The sequence below is a fragment of the Podarcis gaigeae genome, assembly GCF_964106915.1.
Source record: "Podarcis gaigeae genome assembly, chromosome: 1".
NCBI classification, from domain to species: Eukaryota; Metazoa; Chordata; class Lepidosauria; order Squamata; family Lacertidae; genus Podarcis; species Podarcis gaigeae.
In genome coordinates, this window is record NC_139678.1 from 126,020,907 (window position 1) to 126,044,179 (window position 23,273).

Here is a 23,273-nt window from a genome sequence, read left to right on the forward strand (position 1 = left end):
CTGAAGCAAAGTTCTTAACCGGAAGCACTATTTCTAGGTTAGCAGAGTCTGTAACCTGAAGCTATGTAACCCGAGGTACCACTGTATAGGAGTGCAGCCTCAACTAGTAAAATTCTTCTGTTTGGGGAGATAGCAGCTCTCCCAAAACGTTTCCAAATTCTGGTTTTGTTTGGAAGACACAGGGGCAAAGCGACCTCTTTCTGTTTCCCCAGGGGTCAATTTGAACTTGGGTATGCACTGGTGAGCGTGAGAGAGCAAACATCGAGTTTACCCACTGAACCCCGTGGGACTTCAGTTTTTGAGCAAAGACGTGGGTAAGGAATGGATCGGGCTACAAAGCTTTGCCACGCGCCCCGCGCGCGCCCACGTGGCTCGCGAGAGGCAAAGCCGTCCGGGTCGCCCTCGGCTGGGTTGCAGCAGCTGATGGCGGGAACGCCGCAGCTGCTCGTGCGCGCGCCCTCCACGGGCTTCAACGGTTTCAACGGCTGCGGCGCGAGGGACGGGCCATCCAATCAGCGCCCCTCCAGCCGCCGTTTTGGCGGGAACTAGAGCGGTGGGGGAGCTGTGTGGAGAAACGACTCTGTGTTGCCTCCTTTTACCTCAAACTTTGCTTTTAAAAAAGGCCACTTTTAAAAACCGACCCCGGGGAGCCTGTGAGCTCGAGTCCCTTTCCTCAAGTAAATAATAAATGGGAAAGATCACTTACAATGCCGGATTTACTTATAAGGTTAACTTATAAGGTTAACAAGCTATAGCTTAAGGCCCCACTCTCTTGGACCTCTCAAAACATTTAAAGGATGGGGGGGGAACTGGATGTACATTTCCAAAATATAAGATAAAATAAAATAAAACCTACAGTGTTGTGTTGTGTAGGCTCCTATTTGTTGTGTGCAAATGGCTTTAGATACCTATTAGGTCCTTAAATGACTATATAGCATATATTCAACACAAAAAACAGTGACAATTTGTTGTTGACAAAGGACAACTGGACATTATCTTCAGTAGCTTAGGGCCTTATCAAACCTAAATCTGGCCCTGATCATTTACCTCAGTCATGTAAAAAACAGGGCTTCCACTCTGTCTTTCGACCGTGGTTTACACATTTTTCCTAATGGAGAGGGCTCAAAAATAATTTCCCCAATATTGTACTTTGTAATTCCTGTTTGTGGCCTAGAAAGGCTGCCCTGAGCTCTCTGCAGGGGAGCAGAATTGAACAATTAAGGAAGTGCTGTTAGGAAAATCTGTAGTAGATTATTAAACTAGTGTGTTCAAAAAAGACTTAAGGACGGTCCAACAAAAGTCATTTCCTTTCTGACTGATTTCTTTTATTCAATATGTTAATAGTTCCAAACAGAGTCTCACACATGGCCAGCTCTGGAGAGACTGTTAGATAGTAATTTCACTACATTGTTCCTACTTTTTCACTCATGTCCCTTACATGCTTTGGAAATGTGTGGAATAACTTGGGATTCTATAGAGTGAATGAGTTGGTTAAAGATATATTAAAAATTGTTTGTTTGTTTAAGAATGAATACAAGACCCACATGATGAATAATAGAATAATAGAGTATGATAACCCTTAACTGAAACTATGCAACTAAAAATATCCACTAAAACATTAATATATCTTTCTTTGTGTTATCCATTGTTAGATTTCTACTGGGTAATGAACTGAATCCATTAAAATGGAAAGCAATCCATTTCCAGAAGCATCTTCCTCGTTAATCTTTGGAGATATTAAAAGACGTGTTGGGGGGAAGAAGAACGGATCTCTAAAAGCTGGGAAGCTGAATGCTTCTCTTGCATGTAAAATCAAAACTAAGATAAGAAGTGAGTGTCAACTAAAATTTTGATAATACTGTATATGTAACTCTCAGAAAAATAAAATACTTGTAGACCTCCTTAAGTAATAGCATTTTTTAAAAATATCCAGTGTAATATGTCTACAAAAATACATTCATCCAAAATGAAAAAAGAGCCAATGTTTCATGAAACCTTTATTCAAATTATATTCAGCAATTTTGGGCCAGTCACACCGTCTTAGCATAATTATACCTTTTGTTTTTACTGGTTTTTATGTTGCTGTTTTTTAAAAAGATATTGTTTGTTGTTTTTATGTTGTACAGTACTTGGTGGTTTTAAAATATTAAGTGATTTATAAATGCTTCTAAATAAATAAACCAGGAGCTTGTACAAATAAAATAGGATAAGATTAATAATGTTATGCATGTGGGCACAATGATCTTGAGGATCTGCCCCTCCCACTACTACTCCTTACTGCCCTTTTCTTCATGGGCTGGCAAGGGTGGCTTCCCCAAAAAGTGCATGGAACTGAAGGAGAGGAAGCTGGAAAAGTAGCATACAGTGGTACCTTGGTTCTCAAACTTAATCCATCCTGGAAATCTGTTCCAAAACCATAGCATTCCAAAACCAAGGCGTGCTTTCCCATAGAAGGTAATGCAAAATGGACTTTTAAAAACAACCCCTAAAACAGCAGTTAAACATGAATTTTACTATCTAATGAGACCACTGAGCCATAAAATGAAAGCAATAAACAATGTACTGCAGTCACGCAGTCCATCAATCAGTAGCTGAACTGGGTTCCACACAGTCACAAAAACAAAAAAAAGCCACAAAAACACAAAATAAATAGCAAAAACAGACAGACCTCAGCATAACGCTCAAAATCGAAGCATGGTACACAAATCAGAAGCGTAACATACAAAACGGAGCACGTTCGGCTTCTGAAAAAAGTTTGCAAATCGGAACACTTACTTCCGGGTTGGCAGTGTCTGGGTTCCAAGTTGTTTGAGTCCCAAGGCATTTGAGAACCAAGGTACCATTGCACTTCCCATTTCTTCCCTCTTTCAGCTCTATGTGGTTTTCAAGATTTAGATTGGCAGCTGACAGAAAATGGAGCAAACAAGAGAGGAGAAGGAAACATGGAGGAGGTTAGGAGATTGGCCACCAGAGTGGCTGGTGTTCCTCAAAGGTTCAGTTTCACTCAGGGACCCCAAATGGTTGGCATCCCCTGTGATATTACTGTTTCTCAGACTGTATTCCCACTGCTGCTTATTGTGTACTCACAGTTTCCAATGCTAGGTTTCTAATCTGTGTGCACATATCCTAAATGCATTGCTTCTCAAACCAGCTTCACACTGAGTGGATTTCTTAAGCCATTTCTAAGTTGTCTCTAGTTGTGAACATCTCCGCACAGGGTAAAGACAACCTGTTATGTACTGAAGTTCTCACCCTGGGTCAGCAGGGGGATACTGTAGATAGTTTTCACTCAGGTCCACATATGCAAATAAGGGATTGAAAGTGACGTTCAGTGATTGGATAGTTACAGAAAATGGTTACTGTTGCGTTGTAGTGGAGCTCTATATAAGCAGGCTGGCTGAACCCTTCAGTTCCGTTCTGTTCTGGCCTGTGAATAAACAAGAGCTGTTTGAAGAGTTGCTGTGTCATCTGATATGTTCACCCACAACTTAACACAACTCTTGTCCATCAACATCCAGATATGTACACAAACATAAACAAATCTAACCTTGCTGATGTGAACAGCTAGTAAGGAAAGCACTGTGAAATGCGGGGGGGGGGGGGGGCGGGGCGGACAACCGCCGTGCTTTAAGGCAAGGCCATTTTCAGTATGATATACTGTAGAATTTAATTCATTATCAAATCCTGATAATAAATATTCCCTTATCCCGTACTACTCCTTAAATTATCACTCAGTAATATAGTATATAGGGGTGGTGCTTGCATTCTGACTTGTTAGAAATTATAGAAAGCAAGTTTCTAGAAATTAGAAAATATGGTTAGGCAAGATTACAAGAACTATACACAAGAAAAGAGCACAATCTTTGTCATTCAAGCATTTTAATTAGAAAATTGTAATTGTTTAACTGTGCAGTCTTCAATATGCTTACTCAGATGTAAGTTGCTTTGAATGCAATAGAATTCACTCCCATGTAAGTGTAGGCCCAACAAGAGGTCCTGTCCAACATTTGGGGGGCACCATATTAGCTACCCCAAGTATATAGGCCTGAAGGATTTTATTTGTTTTTTACTATATTTGAATATGTGATATTTAAAGGTTTTAAATAAATAAATACAATTCCTCGCAATTAATTTTTAATAGTGAAGAAACAGATGTTTTGGCACCTCCAAATTAATTTTTTGTGTAGAGTGCAAGAGTATTAGCAATATCAGTATTTATTTGTAAGTCTTCTGTATAACTATTCCATGGTTCTGGATATGAGTCTGGATGCAGGTTTAAAATAAATACAAAACAATTTTTTAAACATACAGAAATAGAATAGAGACATATTTTAAACACACTCATACATACGTGTTTTTTAAAATCCCAAATTATTTCATATTTTTATTTTATGCAGGCAACTCGTCACTTTTTAAGATTTCTTTGAAACACAATAATAAAGCTCTGGCCATGGCCCTCAGCGCAGAGAAAGAAAATTCTAGGAAGCTAAAAAATGAAAAGCTCTTATTACAGAAAGAAGTGGATGAGCTGCATTTGCAGAATGTCTTACTGCGCCAAAAGCTGAATCGCCTGGTATGTTCTGAAAAATACTATTTGAGCTATTACATTATGCATATATTATGAAAATAAAACTTATGGGGAAGGGATTCAGCTATGAGTCCCAGGGCATCCCCACAATCATCATACTCCCCGAATTGGCTGGGGGTGGGTCAGGTTGGAATAACCCCCAGAAGAGTGCATGTGGGAGGAGAGGGAATGCTTGCCCTGGTGGAATGCTCACCTTAGTGCATCTGTTTCAAAGATCCTGTTCAGTGGGATTTTGATAAACATTATGATGCAAATGATATATCATAATGGGAATTACACCAGCGGTATGTGTAGCCTTTTTAGGCCTTTTTCACGGGTGGAAAGAGCATTGCGCCCTGGGGGGAGGGAAGAAGGAGTCAACACAGACACCGAAGGGTTAAACCAGAGAAAGAGCTGTTTATTCTACCTTCAGGGCTGGTAGAAGGAGCTTTGCATGATCATTCACAGCAAGCACAAGTTTTTACAGTCATTGCACCCAGCATATATTCCCTCCAGGCCCCTTGCCCCCCTTCTCCCCCTCCTCAGGAGCCCTGCCTCATGAGCTTCCTCTGAGCATGAACAGAAACTCCTGTCTTGGGACTCCTGGCGCCCTTCCCAGGAAGAAAGGGGGTTGAGAAGCCTGCTTGTCAGCGTGTCCAAGATTTGTTGCAACTGGGTGAGATAAGACCCAGTTCTCATGCCTGCTTCTGCTTGGCATTGACAGAGCCATTCATTAGCTTTTGAAGCTTTCTTGCGCTGATAAAAAGAACACTTTGCTTATGCAGCAGCATCTTGTGAGAAAATGTGAGAAAAGCTGAAGCTGTGGATTTTAGAAGAGAGAAAGGGGAAATTTGGTTTTGAGGCCTGGTTGGGGGGGTGACTACACAGACCTGTCCTCACCTCTTTCAGTATGCACATGGGCATAGCCAGGATTTTGCAGGAGGCGGGCTGAACTGAGCTATCTGCAACATTATTGATCAGTTAGTTAACTATTTTTATTTATTTACTTGATTTATGGGGGGGGGTAGCTGCCCCCCAGCCTCCCCCCCAGCTACAGTATGTCCATGAGTATACATGTAGCTTCCCTGTTATATCAGGGCAAAATGTTTCTTATCTCTTGGTCACACTCAGACCCTGTGTGTGCATGCACGCCCAGCAACTGGAGCTATGCACCCAAAGTTTCTTTTAAACAATGAACTGCTGAACCTTAATCTGTTCTGTATAAGGTACATTGCTTTATGTGTAAAACAGCAGAGGGGGAAATGCTACTGGTTGGAGCGGGGGAAGGTTTTACAATATATATTTTATAAAAAACTTTTGATGTTTTCTTGTTTTTAGATAAATTTTATCTCTTTAATCCCAAATAAAATATATTAATTTCTCAAAACTGTCTCTTTCTTTCCTCCAGAAAGATAAATCCTTTTTATCATTGTTTTTCTCTAACTTTCTAACTTTGTTAAATAAAAGTTTTGATTATGTTTATATTTAATTTTTTTTGTATGCAGAATAAAATTCTCATAGAACTGGAAGCATTCGTGAATAATAACATTTCAACTGCAATTGAAATGAGCACTCTTTCAGAGGTATGCTGCTTTGTGACGCTTATCATAGGGTGAAGAGGGAATTGTTACTGTATGCCTTCATGTTTTGAAAATCAGTATAAAAACTGATTTGGTGATCAATATTCCTTTGGTTTTTCAGAAGTTAGCTGTGGATTTACTTTTGATGTTTGATTAAAATACAGGTACAGCAGGACAAACATGTTGATCAAAACAATGGAAACCCAATTGTATTGTTGACATATTTATATAGATTTAAACATACAACTAGATGACTTCAACTAACATAATACACAATATTGCTGTACTGTACTTTGTAGCAGTAAAATGATACCCATGTACAAAATCAATGGTTTATTAAGAAACTTTTTCTGTTATAAATGCTCAATATGTGCACAAGAAGAGTGGCATTTCAATGAAATAACTACATTATGTGAGCAAATATTTTCTTAATCTGCATATTTGTGCTTTATACATATATTCCTAGTTTACAGCTGCTAATCTTTACACTTACTGTATTAAAATTGTTCTCATTGAAATAGTTTAACACTCGAAATCTTAATATATTGGTATGGGTGCAATTCTATGCCCACAAAACTGGGAGCAAACCCCCTTCAACTGGGAATTATTTCTCTATAGACATACTGTACATAAAATTTCTCTTTAAGTGTTCTGAGCATTTTCCTCTTTTTAAACAGCATATTCAAAAACCCTTAGCAATGGAAAAAGACCACTGCAACAGTTCTGGTCAAAAGCCTGAGATTTCTGATCAACCAATTAGGTAATATTTAAATTGATTTATTAATCTAGATGGAAATAAAAATGTGAACCTTAAATAAAACCTGCCAAAAGATTGTATTAATCAGGGCTACAGTCCCACAGGTTCCTAAGGGATGCTTTAAATAAGACTTTAAAGTTTAGTTTAGTTTTTGTACTTATAAATAAAAAGAACTAGATACAGTATAATTAAACACAATTCATTCATAGTGTCATGAATAAACTGTGTTTTAGGCTGCAATCATATGTACAGTTTGACTGCTTGAGGGTGCAACTCTATACTCACACCCAGAAGTAAAGTCCATTAATGTCAGCAGGATTTACTTTTGAGTAGACATCTACTGTATAGGATTGCATAGCTAATCCTGCTGAGGTTAACAGGATTTAACTAGTATACATGCAGGATTATAGTCTTTCCTGGAAAAATACATGACAAAGACTCTGATCTTTTATGAACTGACATTTGTGTATTTTGCCAACAAAAACATAATTTATACCTATACATGGTAATTATTGTTTGCAGGCTATTAGGAATAGCAATTTATACCTTAGGTTAAGGTAGTTTACAGTAGTACATTTGCTAGCAGTTTTTCTCCTTAGATGTAATCTCATACACTTCTGTTTTACACTAGATCTTGTTTCCTACTTATTTTTTTGGTTTTTATAACACAGAATGTGATTCATTATTAGATTACAAATCTGTGCATTGTTATCTGGTAGTGTCCCACTGAACAAAGTGAAGTTTACTTATGAGTTAAATGCTGAAGTGAATCCCATTTTATTAACTCTTTCATAATAAATTGTTCTTTCAGAACTATCAGGCAACATGTGAGCACTCAGACTGAAGAACATGATGGAAATCAGCAAAATAACATATCAGTCTGTGTACCTGATGATCTTGTTACATCAAAGGAAACTGCAGCAGATCAAATCAATGCAGAATTATTTGTGTCTGAAAAAAACATATTAAAATCAAGTGAAACAAATAAAATAGAAACAGTAATTATCGCAAATAAATTTACAAAAGGTATACAGCATATTTTATTGCATTCACTTCATTTTATAGGGTCCTTTCTCCCTACCAAATGTTGCAGAAAGCAAGAGTCTCAATATAGGACTTTTAAAATATAAATTGTCAGCAGGAGAGGTTTGGATTGTGACCCCGGCATGGTGGGTAGATGTCTTCAGCCCTTTCCCTTCATTGTAGTTCTTGTCTATATTGGATCTCTAATACATGCAATTTGTAAAGGAAAAATACACCCACTGGAGGAATTTCACCCCAGTGCACATTGCATCAGGTCCGCAGAAGAGGATAAAGGACTAAAGCCCCTTACTTCCCACTCCATGCCTGCGTCTTGATTCAGATTGCTGGGGGGGGGGGGGACATGTTTCATGCTGGCAATCTATGTTTATAAAATCAGGGACAATAGAGCTAGATATATGATTCATGTCTCGTTCGAGTCTTAGAAAATAAATGAACATTTATGTTGGGACACACCAACACAGAAATGCATGTTATTCCAAATGTTTTTTCATTATATTTTAAAAAATTAGGCACATAAGATGCTTTTATGAAAGCTATTTAAAACACTATAGTAGGTTACAGACCAATTTGAATAAAATAGCTCCAGTATCACTAGGTTTGTTCAGGTCTCCCATCTGATATTTATAAAAACACTGTTAACAGTTTCAGTTAAACAGATGCATGTTGTTGATATATAAATTGTTACTAATAATGGGTGGGATTTCCCTGATGAATCCTGTCAGCTGAAGCCCTGCTTTCCCTTCTCCTTGCGTGCCCCCTACATGCTTCTCCCCAAATGGCTCTTGGGTGTCTGGAGATCCATCAGAACAGCACAGGTGTAGGCAAGGGGAGAATGTTCCATCTGGCAAGCTGAAATTGTTTTTGAAGATTAAAATAAAGCATGTTCCAAATGGAAAAAAACCCTTTCCTGTTTATGCAATGTAAATGAACCTGGTTTTGCTTTGTTTGCAGAAAATCCATCATGTATGGATCGGATGTCTAGTAGGACCTTTAAACTGAATCTGGATAATACATCTTCTGTAGAAAAATATGAAGGACAATCAAAAGCACACAATAGTCCTTTTCTAATCCAAAGATATGTGACTGAACGGAAGAAACGAGGACTGTCCTGCACATCGAATATTCAATCTACTATAAACAATTTTGAGAGTAAAACAGAGCAAAATAGCATATTGCATTGTGACACCGACAAAGTCCACACTATTGGTCAGATGGCCCCAAAAGATGTTTCATGCACTAAATCATCTCAACCTAGAAAGGAGTCTGATCACATCGATAAACTATGTTTTATAAATGGTAAAAAGCCAGAAGAAACTGTATATGATGCTGACATGGAATTGACTGCTAGTGAACTAGGTGAGATACTCTTAATTAAATCAAAAGCCAAGGTTGAGAACGCTAAAATAGTAAAAACTGATAAAATTTCAGCAACTTTGAGAAAAGTGAAAACTAAAAGTACAGAAAAACAGATTGAGGATAAATATAACATTAAACCTAACAAATGTAACAAGAAAGTTCCTAGTAATGGAAAAGTTAAAGATATTGATATTGTTGAATCTAAAAATGTTCTACCACCAGAAAAAGGATTGTTTCAAATGAGAAATGATGAGATAATGAAACTGAAGAACACCAATAAACTTGGAGAAGATTTCAAGAACAGTAACAAGAATGACAGACAGGTGCATCCCCTAAGACTTGTAGACTTACAGCAAACAACTCATGTTTTAGAAAAAGAAAAAATAAAAGATACAATTTTCAAAACAGCTCAGAATTCAGACAGCCAGGTCCCAGAACATGATTTTAACGTACCTAGCGGTAAAGTACCATTAGAAGGTTATTCTATTGAAAGCTTGCCACCAGTACAAAGCTGTGTGGTTTCAATACAGGATTTAGACATAAATGAGTCCTATCCTGTTGTTTCCAAAATAAAAAAATCACATTACAGTGAAATGGAAAATGGGCAGTATTTGAAAGGGCCTAGATCAAAAGTATGCAATTCTAATAACCAGACTATACAAGATGAAAAGACTGATATAAAAAGTGGCTTTAATAAGAGAGAGGTGTCTTCCAATTTCGGAACAACAGAAGAGAGATCTGCTCATGCTTTAGGTATTCCTAAAACAGATCAAATTAATGAAGAGTTTTCACATGGTGATAAAAGAAGAATTTTTGCAAAAGCTGGTAGGAAGACATACATTATATACCCAAACTCTCAGAAAAAAACTTCTGTGAAACAAAAATTACATGATGAAAATGTGTATACTGAGAATATACATGAAGGAAATGAAAACATTCAGAGAAATTCCAACGTTCAGCATGTTACAATTTCACGTTACCTAAAGAAAGCAGCTGAATGTTGTGTTGAAACATCCGAAGAAAGGGTAGATTCTACACCAAACCCAAGCAAGAAGACCTATAGTGTTTGTTCATGTGATCAAGGTAAAAGTGTAGAGAAAGTAATTTCTAACAATACTGAAATAGCTACTGAGTTCCATAAAATTCCAAAAAACATTCCAGTTCTGAAAAAACCTGAAATATTGCAATTCTCAAGAATTTACCAAGAAGAAAATTACTATGCTTCCACAGAGAATGTGAACACAATTTGTGAAGAGTCTTGCAGCAAACGACCAGTATCAAACTTTGGTATGTGTAGCTTTACTTTGGATATTAGGAAACGCACTCTAGGTATTAGTCTGACTCTGTCAATTTCTGCCCCCATTCCCCAATTTAATTGGGTGGGTATTCTGATTTTAATAATACTTGATTTGAATTCTTCCGATATACATCCCTGTACGAAAAAACTAGAATATATGCAATTGAATAGGCCTGGACCATAGCCATTATGGATCAGGTAGTGAGCTCTGGGTGATTAGGAATCATGTACTATGCTCTGGTTAGTATCTGGAAGTGCATGTAGCACTAACCGCTTTTCTGGTATGAAGTGATGCTTATATGCCCAACAGTGGTATCCTACAGGGGTATGCAAAAACTTTTGAGCTATATTTAAAAATCTAATGATTGTTGCCTCATATTCATGGCCTTCTAGCCCACTTCATATATCCGATAAAGTGAGCTATAATAGTCCATGCACATTTATGCCATACAATAAACTTGTTAATGGGTGGTTCCCTAGACCTGGTAACAGAAAGCTGACTGCTCTTTTTGGGGTTACACTTCCTCTGAAGGAGAAGATATGTAGGTTGGGGGTACTTCTGCATCCATTGCTGTTCTTTGAAGCTCAAGTGGCCTCAGTAGCATTGAGTGCCTTCCATCAGCTTCAATAGGTGGCCCAGTTACACCACTATATGGAGAAGGATAGCCTAAATTCTGTTGTCTATGCTCTAGTAACCTCTAGCTTAGATTACTGCAATAGGTTATACGTGGGACTGCCTTTGAAGATGATTTTGAAACTTCAGCTGATTCAATGGCCAGGTTGCTCACTGGAGCAAGACGGTTTCGGCACGTAACACCAATCCTTGTCTGATTTCACTGGATACTGGTTAGTTTCCAGGCCCAATTTAAAGTGCTGGTTTTGACCTATAAAGTCTTACACATATCAGGACCCTAATACCTCAAGGACCACCTCTCCCCTTAAGAACTGACCCAGACCTTGCACCTGTCATCTGAGGCCCTTCTTTGTATGCCCACTACCATGAGAGGTCTGGAGGGTAGCAACACAAGAACAGGCCTTTTCAGTGGTGGCTCCCCACTTGTACAATGCTCTCCCTAGGGAAGCTTGCCAATTTTTACATGTATTTAGACCAGGCAAAATATTTTGTTTTTAATCATCTATGGCTTTTTTTAATTCATGGATGGGATGTTTTAGTGTACAGGGTTTTTTTTTTTAAAAAAGAAAGTGTTGGTTTGAATGTATGTATACGGGGCTTGCTTAAAATATTGTAAGTCGTTTTAAGTTGCTGTGGCAAAAAATTAATCATAGAATTGTAGAGTTGGAAGAGACCCTGAGGATCATCTTGTCAAACCCCCTACAATGCAGGAATATGCAGCTATCCCATACAGGGATCAAACCTGTAACCTTGGTGTTATCAGCACCATGCTGTAACCAACTGAGCTATCCAGTTGACTGATAAACAGTAATAATAATTAAAGGGAGACACTGTGGTTAAATATGGTGAACATGCACAACAGTTATGTGATTGATTGCAGCTCACAAGTATGTGTCCCTCCGTGTTCACAAATGCAACATCCCTTATAAAAAAATTCCTTCCAGTAGCACCTTAAAGACCAACTAAGTTAGTTCTTGGTATGAGCTTTCGTGTGCATGCACACTTCTTCAGATACACTGTGTGTATCTGTGTGTATCTGAAGAAGTGTGCATGCACACGAAAGCTCATACCAAGAACTAACTTAGTTGGTCTTTAAGGTGCTACTGGAAGGAATTTTTTTATTTTGTTTTGACTATGGCAGACCAACACGGCTACCTATCTGTAACTGCAACATCCCTTCACACGCTATATAAAGTTTGCCCTCCTTGTAATGAAACATTGTACTTCTATGCTACCAGTTGTATTGCCTGATGCAGTAGGTGAGGAAATAACATTAAGAGTTCTCACTTCAGCTATGTTTCAGTTGCTAAAACTGGGAATATTACAGCATCTACTTTTTACAAATCACAAAGTTCATTTCAAATACCATGCCTTAACTTGTGTTTGATTAATTAATTACAGTTTCATCCTACTGGTCTTCCAGAAAGAGCTATGTTGCCCACCAATATTTTATCCTCACAACAATTCTGTGAGATAAGTTAGTTTTAGAGAGGGTGACTGTCCCAAAGCCACCAAGTATCATGGTTGAACAAAATCTGAACTCAAGTCTCCCCAATTTAAGTTTGGCATGCAATCAACCACACCACTGTGTCTCCAAAAATATATATTTAATTTTTTTTTTCAAGTTTATTAACATTCCAGATATTTTTGCAATTAGTGATTCAATAATAGCTGTAATTTCAGGGCGTAAGCCTCTTCAAGAACTGACAAATATCAAAGCACCTTCCCTTTCAAAACCCAATAAAGACTTAGAAGAAAATTCCACATCACCTGTTAGACGCAGGAGAGCTACAGTTTGCTACAAAGAACCCAAAATCAACAGGTTAGTTTTTGACAGATCGTTTCTTTTTGTTTTGTTATATTTAAATATTTTTCAAAGTATGCTTGACACCTTATTCTGCAATTGGCATTTATCAAGCACATTTTTTATGGAAACATACAGTTGTACAAGAAAGAATGCCAAAAGTGACCCAGAAACATTTTAGGAGAGTAGAATAATTACTTTGTGAGAGTTTATTGAAACAACTTCCATAATCATGACAGTTGGGACTAATAATACCTAAAATGTAGGTTTGATTTTAAGGAATAACACATACACAGAGAGACAAAGCTGCAACTCTTACTCAAACTAGTCTAATAGTGCAATCCTATCCTCACACTCCTAGGACTTGGGACTCAGCTATACAACTGCAAATAAATAATGTTTTAAATATGTTGTAAAGTGGAATATACGAATGGGACACTAGATGGCAACAGTGAGCTATGCCAAATTCAAGGTATTTTTCAAAACATTTTTTAAAAAGCATTTTCACAGCATTTTTTATGTGTGTGATTCCACCTAAGTCCCATTAAACCCATATTTTTGAGTAGACATGAAGGAGATGGATCTGTATTAGTCATTTCATTGCCTCATAAAAAGAAACATGGGTGCTGACATTTTGCAAGTGGAGCATGAGCACAATTAGTACACCTTTCTGGAATCACACAGCTGCTATGACTTTTCTAAATATACACAGATTTTTGAGGAGCTTCTTGTGTTAATCTAAGCTAATCTAGTATAGTGACTATATCACATAATTTCAAGTACCCCATTAGAGAAAAAGTTCAAAACTAGCATCTCTCAATCAACTGCAGCTTATTACAAAATACAAGGAATTTACTTATGTATTTTTAGGGCTTTAAAGCGGGTGGGGATGGGTTTTTTTACTCCCAGGTAAGTAGAGTTAGGATTGCAGCCAAAGTGTCTTAATTGGAGGAATGGCTATTGTCAGAGCTGCCCCTAGGTCCCAGCTCACAGAGGACTAACGTCAGGCTGTCGTTATGTACAAAAGTCTTTATTGAAGTTCAGTTTCCATTTCAAAGCCGCAGCGCGCAGCTCTACGTCTTAAACCCTAGACCGGCGAAGCTCCGTCTGAATCTCCTCCCCTCTGACACCAGTTTAAGATCCTAGCCTCTTCCTCTCCTCTCTCCTCCTCTGGGTCCTCCTGCCCGCTGGGGCATTCACCATTCTGGACTCTTCTGACGCTGAGTCGCCTGACTCCTCCCCCTGCCTCCTGCGGGCTTTAGGACCTGGTTCCCAATCCTCGTTCTCTGCTGTCCCGCCCGCGCTCCTGTACATTTGAACTTGGCTCTCGCGCCAACCCCGTGATCCTCCTCCTGACCGTTACACTGCTTCTATCACTGCTTCCTTCCTTCTGGAAGCTGGCTGGACGTGACCTCCCCTCCGTTGCCTGACTCTCCGATGTAGGCGTGGTCAATCCTGACTCATCTTCTCTCCCTGGTGGTGAATACGCTGGGACTCCTCCCCCCCACTACGCTCTGGTGGGGAAGCTGGTCCTGATCTCCAACTGCTGCTCTGGGAGTCCCCACTGGCCCCTTGTTTCTGGATTGTCCCCCTTGGGCCCCCCTTGCCCTGGCCACCGGCGCCCCCTTCTGTGAATCTTCCGATTCGCTGGAGAGGCTCATGGAATCTCTCGGGCTACTGTCATCTTCTCCTACGCTGCCCTCGGATTGCTCCCCCTCGCTCTCCATCTCCTCCCTTCCCTGTGCTCCCGCTCTTGAGTCCCTGACAGCTATTCTGTACAAATTATTACACTAAGTAAAAAAAAAAGCTCACCAGTTATATTCTCAGTGCCACTAGTGATTTAATTATTTTTGCCTTTCAGCAAATTGAGGAGAGGAGATAAATTCACAGATACAGAGTTTCTTAATGCTCCAGTCTTCAAAGTCAGAAATAAACAAAGCTTTAAAAGTAAATCAAGATTACTCTAAAGAGGATATACAGAAAAGTGCCTACCAGTATGTTGTATCTACTTTTTAAACAAATTTTATTATTTCTTCTTTACTAAATTCCACTGACTCCATTTTTATTTGAACTAGATTGCTTTCTTCCACTCTCTTTTTAATCAGAATGAACGAGGTGAGCAAAAGTATATCTACACAGACAAAACTTTAGTGTTGATAGTTTATGTAAGTTTAAGCATTTCGTAGCATCTTTTGCGTAGCATATTCTACTTTAAAACTGTTGAATTAAAGTTTCCAAGTTTTGCACATAATGTAAAGTGAATATAATTATTTCAGAGGATAACAGAAGTTTTCCATTTTACTTGGGAAAGTAGTCTTTCTCACAGCCTGAACCAATTCTGAGTTACAGCTGTTGTGTCTTGTATGTAGAGGCCTATATAAAAACATGGGGTGACCAAATGACAAGTGAGGACAGGGTTCTTATACAAGATAAGGAAGGTTGGTCTAGAATACAGTTCCCTGCATTGATATGATTTTGATAGGTGTTTGGGATCTCTTCCTAAATGGATTTTGTCCTCCCCTTCTTACCATCTGTCTGCTCTCTCTTTATTGTACAAAAGCCTTGTGACTGCACCATGAGGTGAGTGTTCCTCATGAATTTTCCTTTGCACAAAAGCACTACTGCAGGAAGTAGAATCAGCTCCTGATGCCAAATCAAGCAGGCAGAGGATACTTTGTATAGACTGGGAACCCAAGCCTATTTCTGTGCATATGCAAGACTGAGCTGTTTATGCAAGGTTTAAATGTTCCTTTTTCAAGAAATGTGAAACCTACATTGACAGCAATGTACATTTTATATCCATTCAACGTTTCCCCTAGCATTAACAATATTTGGATATGGCACAACTAGCAAGAACACTTTTGGCTTCTCACAAAATATGTCCACCTTCCATGACAATGAGAAAATACTCAGAGAACCTTCTACCTGGAGAAATACTTAGCCACCGAAAAGTGTATAAATAAAATGTGACAATAATGGAGGAGCCAGGGTGGTCAATTTCATATTCTCTAATTTTGTCTTTACATTTAATTAACCCTGTTTTCTAATCACTCCTGTGATTCGCTGTGCTTCCAATTCATTTGAAACATTATCTTAAGGGCTATCCCCATGTACCATAACAACAACAACAACGGTATAAATAATAAAATCATCATCATCATCATCATCATGAAGTATAAATAATCCTGTATTCCTGTCCCCTACATAATAGCAGGTGCCACTAGGTGAAGGTAAAGGACCACTGACAGTTAAGTCCAGTCGCAGACAACTCTGGGATTGCAGCACTCATCTCGCTTTACAGGCTGAGGGAGACGGCGTTTGTCCGCAGACAGTTTTTCCAGGTCATGTGGTCAGCATGACTAAGCCGCTTCTGGCGAACCAGAGCAGCGCATGGAAACGCCGTTTACCTTCCCGCCGAAGCGGTATCTATTTATCTGCTTGCACTTTTTGGCGTGCTTTTGAACTGCTAGGTTGGCAGGAGCTGGGACCGAGCAACGGGAGCTCACCCCGTCGCGAGGATTCAAACCGCCAACCTTCTGATCAGCAAGCCCAAGAGGCTCAGTGGTTTAGACCACAGTGCCACAAAAAACAACAACAACAACAACAGAGGAATAAGAAGGCCAAAAAGTGTGCCTTAAGTGTCTCAAAATAACATGGGGATCAGGAGGAAAATGTAGTGCTTATCATACTGATGTTTCAGGCACTATGCAATAGGTGTTCATAACACACTTGTTTTCTGAGAAAGCTTTGCTTTTAATTTCTCCCAACCCAGGAACGCTCCCAGTGAGCTTTTTGCCATGGGAAAAGCTGTGGCCTGCAGTGATTGAGCCAGTGCCCAACATGAATATACACATAGAAATGAATGGCTGTATGGCAGGAATGTTGTTTCTAGGTAGCCTGGGGGCCTGAGCCCTGAGCCTTTTCTGCCAGACCCTAGATCTCCTGTCCTGTTAAACTCATTTTAGAAAACAAAAAACTTTGATGGCAGGGCAATTGGACACACTGGAAACCACATAGCTGGGGATACCCATCCATGCACCATCTTAATTTGTCCAGAGAAATATACAGTCCTGGGTGGAGTAGGGAAGAGATGTGTGTGAAAGTGGCTGAGAAACACAGAGAAGGCATGTTAAGAGGAGCAGAGCACATGTGACGAAGGGATGATAGCAAAACACAATAACCAATAAATCAGCATAAACTAGTCCGAGAAATCGTAGAATTAAGGGGTCAGCCATATCACACCTGGGAGTGAGTATCATCACATGTGTTGCTCGTGATCATACTGGTTTTAAAAAACTTAGCGTGGGTTGGCCTTCAGTTAATATAATTTAAGGCTGTGGGTTTCATTGGGTCTACTGTAGGATGACTAAAGTTGAATATCACCCACTGTCTTGAAGACAGATATTAAGAATATCATATCCCAGATAGAATTGCATGAGGCTTCTTGGATGGCTGAATTTATCAGGCTGTAATTTGGAGGAGGATTGGGGCATGCAACTAATTAGCAAGGAAGTGCCACGAAGCATGCGTTTATCCAGTGCTTTCCCCTCGTTACTGTGAAAAGGCAAAGGCGTTGTCGTCCCACATCCAGAGTTAAAGAGAAGGGTTGTTAGGAATTAAATTACAGGAAATTGAGCTTTTTCTTCCGAAACGAAGTGTTCTGCACCGGGATAACTGGAAGATCGGGGATGCTATGGCTAAGCGGCGACCAAAAAACTTTTCCTCTGCAAGAGAAAAATGTCCTACACGCCCTCCTCTAAGGCGGAAGGAGGAGGCTAGGGCTGAAGCCTCAAAGCCACGCCTCGCACTCATGTTTCATGTTGAATTCACGATCAGTCCTTACTCTCCTTCACGACCTGCTGCTCCTGTTTCCTCGCTCAGTTGCTATCCCTCTGTGCTGCGATGTCTGCCCCAGCAACAGAACGAGCAGAAAGGGCTTCGGACGATCTGATTTTCTACGTGAACGGCAAAAGGGTAAGTGGGAATCGAGCTTCCCGAGGACGCAGGAACAGCTGCTTGGGGGTATTTCCTGCTCTGACAGTGCAGCTTGAAGTGTAGCAAAAGGAAACTGCCTGTACTGTACTGCCCTCTGCTTCCGATCAGAGGGTCCCAGTATAGTAGATAGAACCCCTTTACCCCTCGTCTAACAAGACGTTTGCATTCTGTGTATTAACTCAAACGGCAGAATTGCTTCCCTGCCTGCGGCCCTAGGAAAAAACACAGCGGCAAATTACGGTAAAAAAGCCCGGAAGGTATGCATTTCACGTGCTTTGCAGGTTGAAACTAGACACCTTTGCTCAGAAGTGAATTCCTCTGGCTACGGTAGGAGTTAACTGCTAAGCAAGTGTCCAGACAATTGCAGCCTTAAGAGTCTCGTTGATATCAAGAAAAGCAAGTCAAAACTCTCGGCAGTTAATCCTATTTAAAATATGCCAGACTATAATGTGTAGGGTATAACTATACTGTACAAATATCCTTTCGAGTGTTGGAATATTGCAGGAAATTCACCTCCCTCCCCTGTTCTCCAACACAATAAACTCACAGTGCCAAGGATGTGCATATTTACTAACTGGAAACAAACAAGGGCATTTAGATTTTTTTTAACATACGGAGACTTTTAACATACTGGCTGATAGGCGTGCAATAAATAAATAAATGTTACACCTCCGCTGCCTCGGAATCCCAGATTTTTGGACTAAATCCCAGATTTTTGGACTCTTGGGAGGGGAGAGTGCTGTTGTTCTCTTGTTCAGATTATAGGCTTCCTACGGGCATCTGGTCAGCCCCTGTGACCTAGATGGGCCATTGGTGTGATCCAGCAGCTCTTAAGTTTCAAGAGCATTCTTGGATAGTGCTCGTTGATATTAGTTTCACCTCTATATCTTCCTTCCATTTTATCAACTTTGTCATTTTAATTTCATTTTTTAAAAGGCCCTTCTATACACTTCTGCAACATACTACCACAGTGTGGACTAGTTTGCTGGTTTTAATTTTAAAAGCACTGCCTTTCGATCTTGATTTTTAAAAGCATTTCCTCACTGCCAATGCTGTTCTCTCAAGCCATCACTACTCATCTGATTTCCTTTACAAAAAATAAAAAAGCAGTTTAGCTACCCACTATGGAAAAAAAGGGATGTGGGTGGTGCTGTGGGTTAAACCACAGAGCCTAGGACTTGCTGATCAGAAGGTCGGCGAATCCCCATGACGGGGTGAGCTCTCTTTGCTCTGTCCCAGCTCCTGCCCACCTAGCAGTTTGAAAGCATGTAAAAGTGCAAGTAGATAAATAGGTACCGCTCCGGCGGGAAGGTAAACGGCATTTCCGTGCGCTGCTCTGGTTCACCAGAAGCGGCTTAGTCATGCTGGCCACATGACCCGGAAGCTGTACGCCGGCCCCCTTGGCCAATAAAGCGAGATGAGCGCCGCAGCCCCAGAGTTGGCCGCGACTGAACCTAATGGTCAGGGGTCCCTTTACCTTTTTATGGAAAATGAAACAAAAACAAAAAACCTATCCCCTGTGTCAGGGAACCTTTGACACTGAACTACGATTCACATAATCCCTGACCCATTGATGGTGCTTCTTGGGACTTATGGGAGTTGTAGTTCAGCAACATCAGGAGCGCCATAGGTCCTCCAACCTTGGTCCAGACCTGAGCTTACCTATACCTACATTTCCCAGAAGCCTTAACTAAACTACAGTTCCCAGGATTCTTTGGGGGTAGCCACGACTATTAAATGTGGTACAGGAGTGCTTTAAATGTGTGCTGTGGGTATGACTATCTGGTTTTCACCCCCCTCTGCAGATAGTGGAGAAGAATGCCGACCCTGAGCAGACATTGCTGCCTTATCTACGGAAGATACGTATCCTTCTTCTGCTTGTGGCAGCCCAGAATCAAGTCAACTGTTTCTACCACGTTTTTCACTCATCTCCTGTTCTTTCTCACTCTCTCGCCAGTGTGGTGTAGTGGTTAAGAGCGGTAGTCTCGTAATCTGGGGAACTGGGTTCGCGTCTCCGCTCCTCCACATGCAGCTGCTGGGTGACCTTGGGCCAGTCACACTTCTCTGAAATCTCTCAGCCCCACTCACCTCACAGAGTGTTTGTTATGGGGGAGGAAGAGAAAGGATAATGTTAGCTGCTTTGAGACTCCTGAAGGGGAGTGAAAGGCGGGATATCAAATCCAAACTCCTCCTCCTCCTCCTCCTCCTCCTCCTCCTCTTCTTCTTCTCCTTCTCCTTGCACTTCTTCACACACACCAAACAAATATGTCATTAAGCCTCCCAGTGCTTCCTTTTTTAAAACCAAAATGCGGGCTCAGGGAAAGGAGTCTGCATATTTGCTTTCCTAATATTTGTGTTGTTGAATGTTCACATTTAAAAGGCATTCTAGTGGTTAGAGAGTCTAACCAACACAGGAGCTCTAGTCACATGTTCCAATGCTTGTGAAGGGAACGGCACTATACCAAGTAATTTTGCTTCCCCACATCACGTGCCAAGTAACACGCCATCCTCTGTGCCTACAGTCAGAACATGGAGACATGATCTGGAACTCTGAGCGCCTTGTGCACACAGCTGTAAACACAAAGGCCATGTCTTGAAGGCATGAGACAAGTGAGCAAAACATATTCACCTAGGACTATTGCATTGGCTGCACAGGGCTACTGGAACTAGCTTCATTTGGACACTGTCAACTTCATCTGCCTGTATATTTTGTAGTACCATATTAGAAGGGGAGGGGGAGAAAATGAGGGTTAATTCAGTTTTCCGAGGGTCTAGCATTTGGCAGCTTGAAAGAATAATGGAAGATTACTGTACATGCATTTAGATAATTTTGTATCCCAGTTCTTTGGCTTAATTCAGTTGATGTGGCATTAAATTTATGCGGTTTTGTACTGACTGACTGTAAAGTTTTGTGGCTAGTCTGTGACCAGCCTGTGAACCACACGATAAACATAGAAAGGAAATGGAGGGAGGATGCTTTATGTATTACATTAAGTCCTTTCTATATCAAAAGTCAAGAACATGAAGCACTGAGCAATGTGCATCTTGAAAAGAAGTAGTAATTTAAAGTGCCTTCAGAATTTTTGTCAGTTATATAAAGGTGAAAATTTCCATGTTATAACATTGCTCAGTCACTTCAAATTAATTTAGATGTCTTCAAATTATGCATGGTTTATACTAGGAAGGCCAGTGTTATTTAACATAAACTTTCCTTTTGTTTTTAGTGCTGGAGAGGTTGCACCCATTTTGGACTGCTGGTCATTTTCTTAAGCCTGATGATATGCTTGGATTTTATGCTTGGATTAATGATTTCAAACAACATATAAGCCTCTGTTATGAAAATGGAATTGCTTCTTTTTGTTCTGCAGTGCTCATTAGTTTGTAGCCTACCGATAATCTTTCCTGCAACAAATCAACTTCTGCACTTCTATTATTTTAATTGTACCTCATTTAACTCTTTAGCACTGACTTTCCTAGAATAAACTTGAGGGAGGAATCCATTGAATCATCACTTTGGAAACAATAATAATAATAATAATAATAATTTATTATTTATACCCCGCCCATCTGGCTGAGTTTCCCCATCCACTCTGGGCGGCTCCCAATCAGTGTTAAAAACAGTACAGCATTACATATAATAATAATAATAATTTATTATTGTTTTCAGGAGTGATGGTCCCCATCTCTAATACAGTTTGAAAACCTTGCAGTCCAATGAAATGCGTGCTTACTCTGCTGTAAGTTTTTCTTAGTTCAGTGACACTTACTTCCAAGTAAGTGCATGATATTACATCCTTAGTTTGGAAAACACAAACTTCTGCTTGTCACAAAAGTAACTAATGAATCTCAGTGGGTTTCTTTGGACTGGTCATCATCTCTCAACCTAGCCTATGTGGCAAGTTTGTTACGAGAATAGCATTAGGACTGGGTCATATGACACCCTGAGCTTCTGGGAGGAATGGTGAAATAAAAGTGCAATCAACCAACCTAAAACAGATATCGTGCCCTGTTTAGGCCTAGTAAAGGTCAGTATTGCAATCTGAGAGTGTGCCCTCAGGCTTCTAATCTTGAAATAATCTATGGGTGGGATGTATGTAATCTGGATTTTTAAAATTCTGCTTCAAGGCAGAATTTCTGCTCCAAAGAAAGCTAAATTATGCAGTCGCACAAATGAAATTTATAATTACTTTTATTGTGTTATTTATTCTGCTCTAGTAGTGGGAAAATAGAGAACACTAAGATCCCTCGCTGCTGACTACAATCCTACTGAGTCCCACATCCCAACTTTGGATAGTTAACTGGCTATTGCCCCCATTTTTTTCAAGCAACCTCCCTTCATAGCCATAAGGGCTCCCAGATAATATGCTTGTACCTTTTAATGTGTATTGCCATAGGACAAGGATGGGGAAACTGTGACCCTCAGGATGTTGGTGGACTACAAGTCACATCAGAACCAGCCAGCATGGCCAGTGTTCAGGGCTGATGAGTGTTGTGTAGTCCAAGAACATCTGGAGGATCAGTGGGTCCCTGTCCATGTCTTGTTATATGTAGATGGGGTAAGACAAGTTTGTCCCAGGAGCAATGGTGTTCCAGGTTAAAGCAGACAGAAAATATGTGTAGTTGTGTTCCAGCACGAAACATTTCCTCCTTAACTGCAGCTTTTTCAGTCCGTCTTACAGGTACCAAGTATGGCTGTGGTGGAGGCGGATGTGGTGCATGCACTGTGATGATCTCAAGATATGAGCCTGTCACTAAGAAGATTGTGTATCCTTTTGAGCCAAGAGGCTGGTAAACTGCACATTGCAACTGTCTTCCTCGGATGAGGGATATTGTTGGTTAAGTATGTTTATAGCTGTGCCATGATCTCCATGTCAGGGACTTGAAACCTGTAGCCCTCCAGGTGTCATTGGGCTCCTAACTCCCATCAGTCCAGGCCAGTATTGTCAATGGAAAGTGAATGCTCATGACTCTATATAGGTGATCGTCAATTTCAGCTTCAGTGATATTTACATACTACTTTTTCGTATTATGCTGGAGGCTGTTTATGGGAAAGTGACAAAAGTATAATACAAAACAAACAAACCCAGAAACAATTGAGCTACAGTAGCTCAGTGCATAAATACAGGCAGTGACAATTTTAGGCAATAATAATAACAATTTATTATTTGTACCCCGCCCATCTGGCTGGGTTTCCCCAGCCACTCTGGGCGGCTTCCAACAAAGATGAAAAATACACTAA

General features: G+C 40.1%; 2 protein-coding genes across 11 annotated transcripts in view; both read left to right on the forward strand.

Moving 5' to 3' along the window:
• SGO2 (shugoshin 2) overlaps positions 1-15,290 on the forward strand; it is a 105,191-nt gene extending 89,901 nt beyond the window's left edge. Inside the window, exons 2-10 of one of the 9 annotated variants that reach the window (XM_083706954.1) lie at positions 633-677; positions 1,653-1,830; positions 4,398-4,573; positions 6,073-6,150; positions 6,825-6,907; positions 7,716-7,930; positions 8,900-10,591; positions 12,907-13,057; positions 14,901-15,290. In XM_083706954.1, coding sequence (XP_083563080.1) covers positions 1,686-1,830; positions 4,398-4,573; positions 6,073-6,150; positions 6,825-6,907; positions 7,716-7,930; positions 8,900-10,591; positions 12,907-13,057; positions 14,901-15,006 — 2,646 coding nt within the window. In that variant the 5' untranslated portion in view covers positions 633-677; positions 1,653-1,685 and the 3' untranslated portion in view covers positions 15,007-15,290. Of the gene's footprint in view, positions 1-268; positions 728-1,652; positions 1,831-4,397; positions 4,574-6,072; positions 6,151-6,824; positions 6,908-7,715; positions 7,931-8,899; positions 10,592-12,906; positions 13,058-14,900 lie in introns of those variants that run through there. The other 8 variants (XM_083706957.1, XM_083706962.1, XM_083706958.1 and 5 more) reach the window with 8 other exon arrangements.
• Positions 15,291-17,689: 2,399 nt separating this feature from the next.
• Positions 17,690-23,273, forward strand: part of LOC310827745 (aldehyde oxidase-like) — a 56,742-nt gene continuing 51,158 nt past the window's right edge. For both annotated transcript variants that reach the window (XR_014556487.1, XM_083704141.1), the window contains exons 1-3: positions 17,690-18,013; positions 19,840-19,897; positions 22,702-22,798. Coding sequence is in view for 1 of the 2 variants with exons in the window: in XM_083704141.1 (XP_083560267.1) it covers positions 17,942-18,013; positions 19,840-19,897; positions 22,702-22,798 (227 nt within the window). In the remaining variant the exon portion in view is untranslated. The remainder of the gene's footprint in view (positions 18,014-19,839; positions 19,898-22,701; positions 22,799-23,273) is intronic.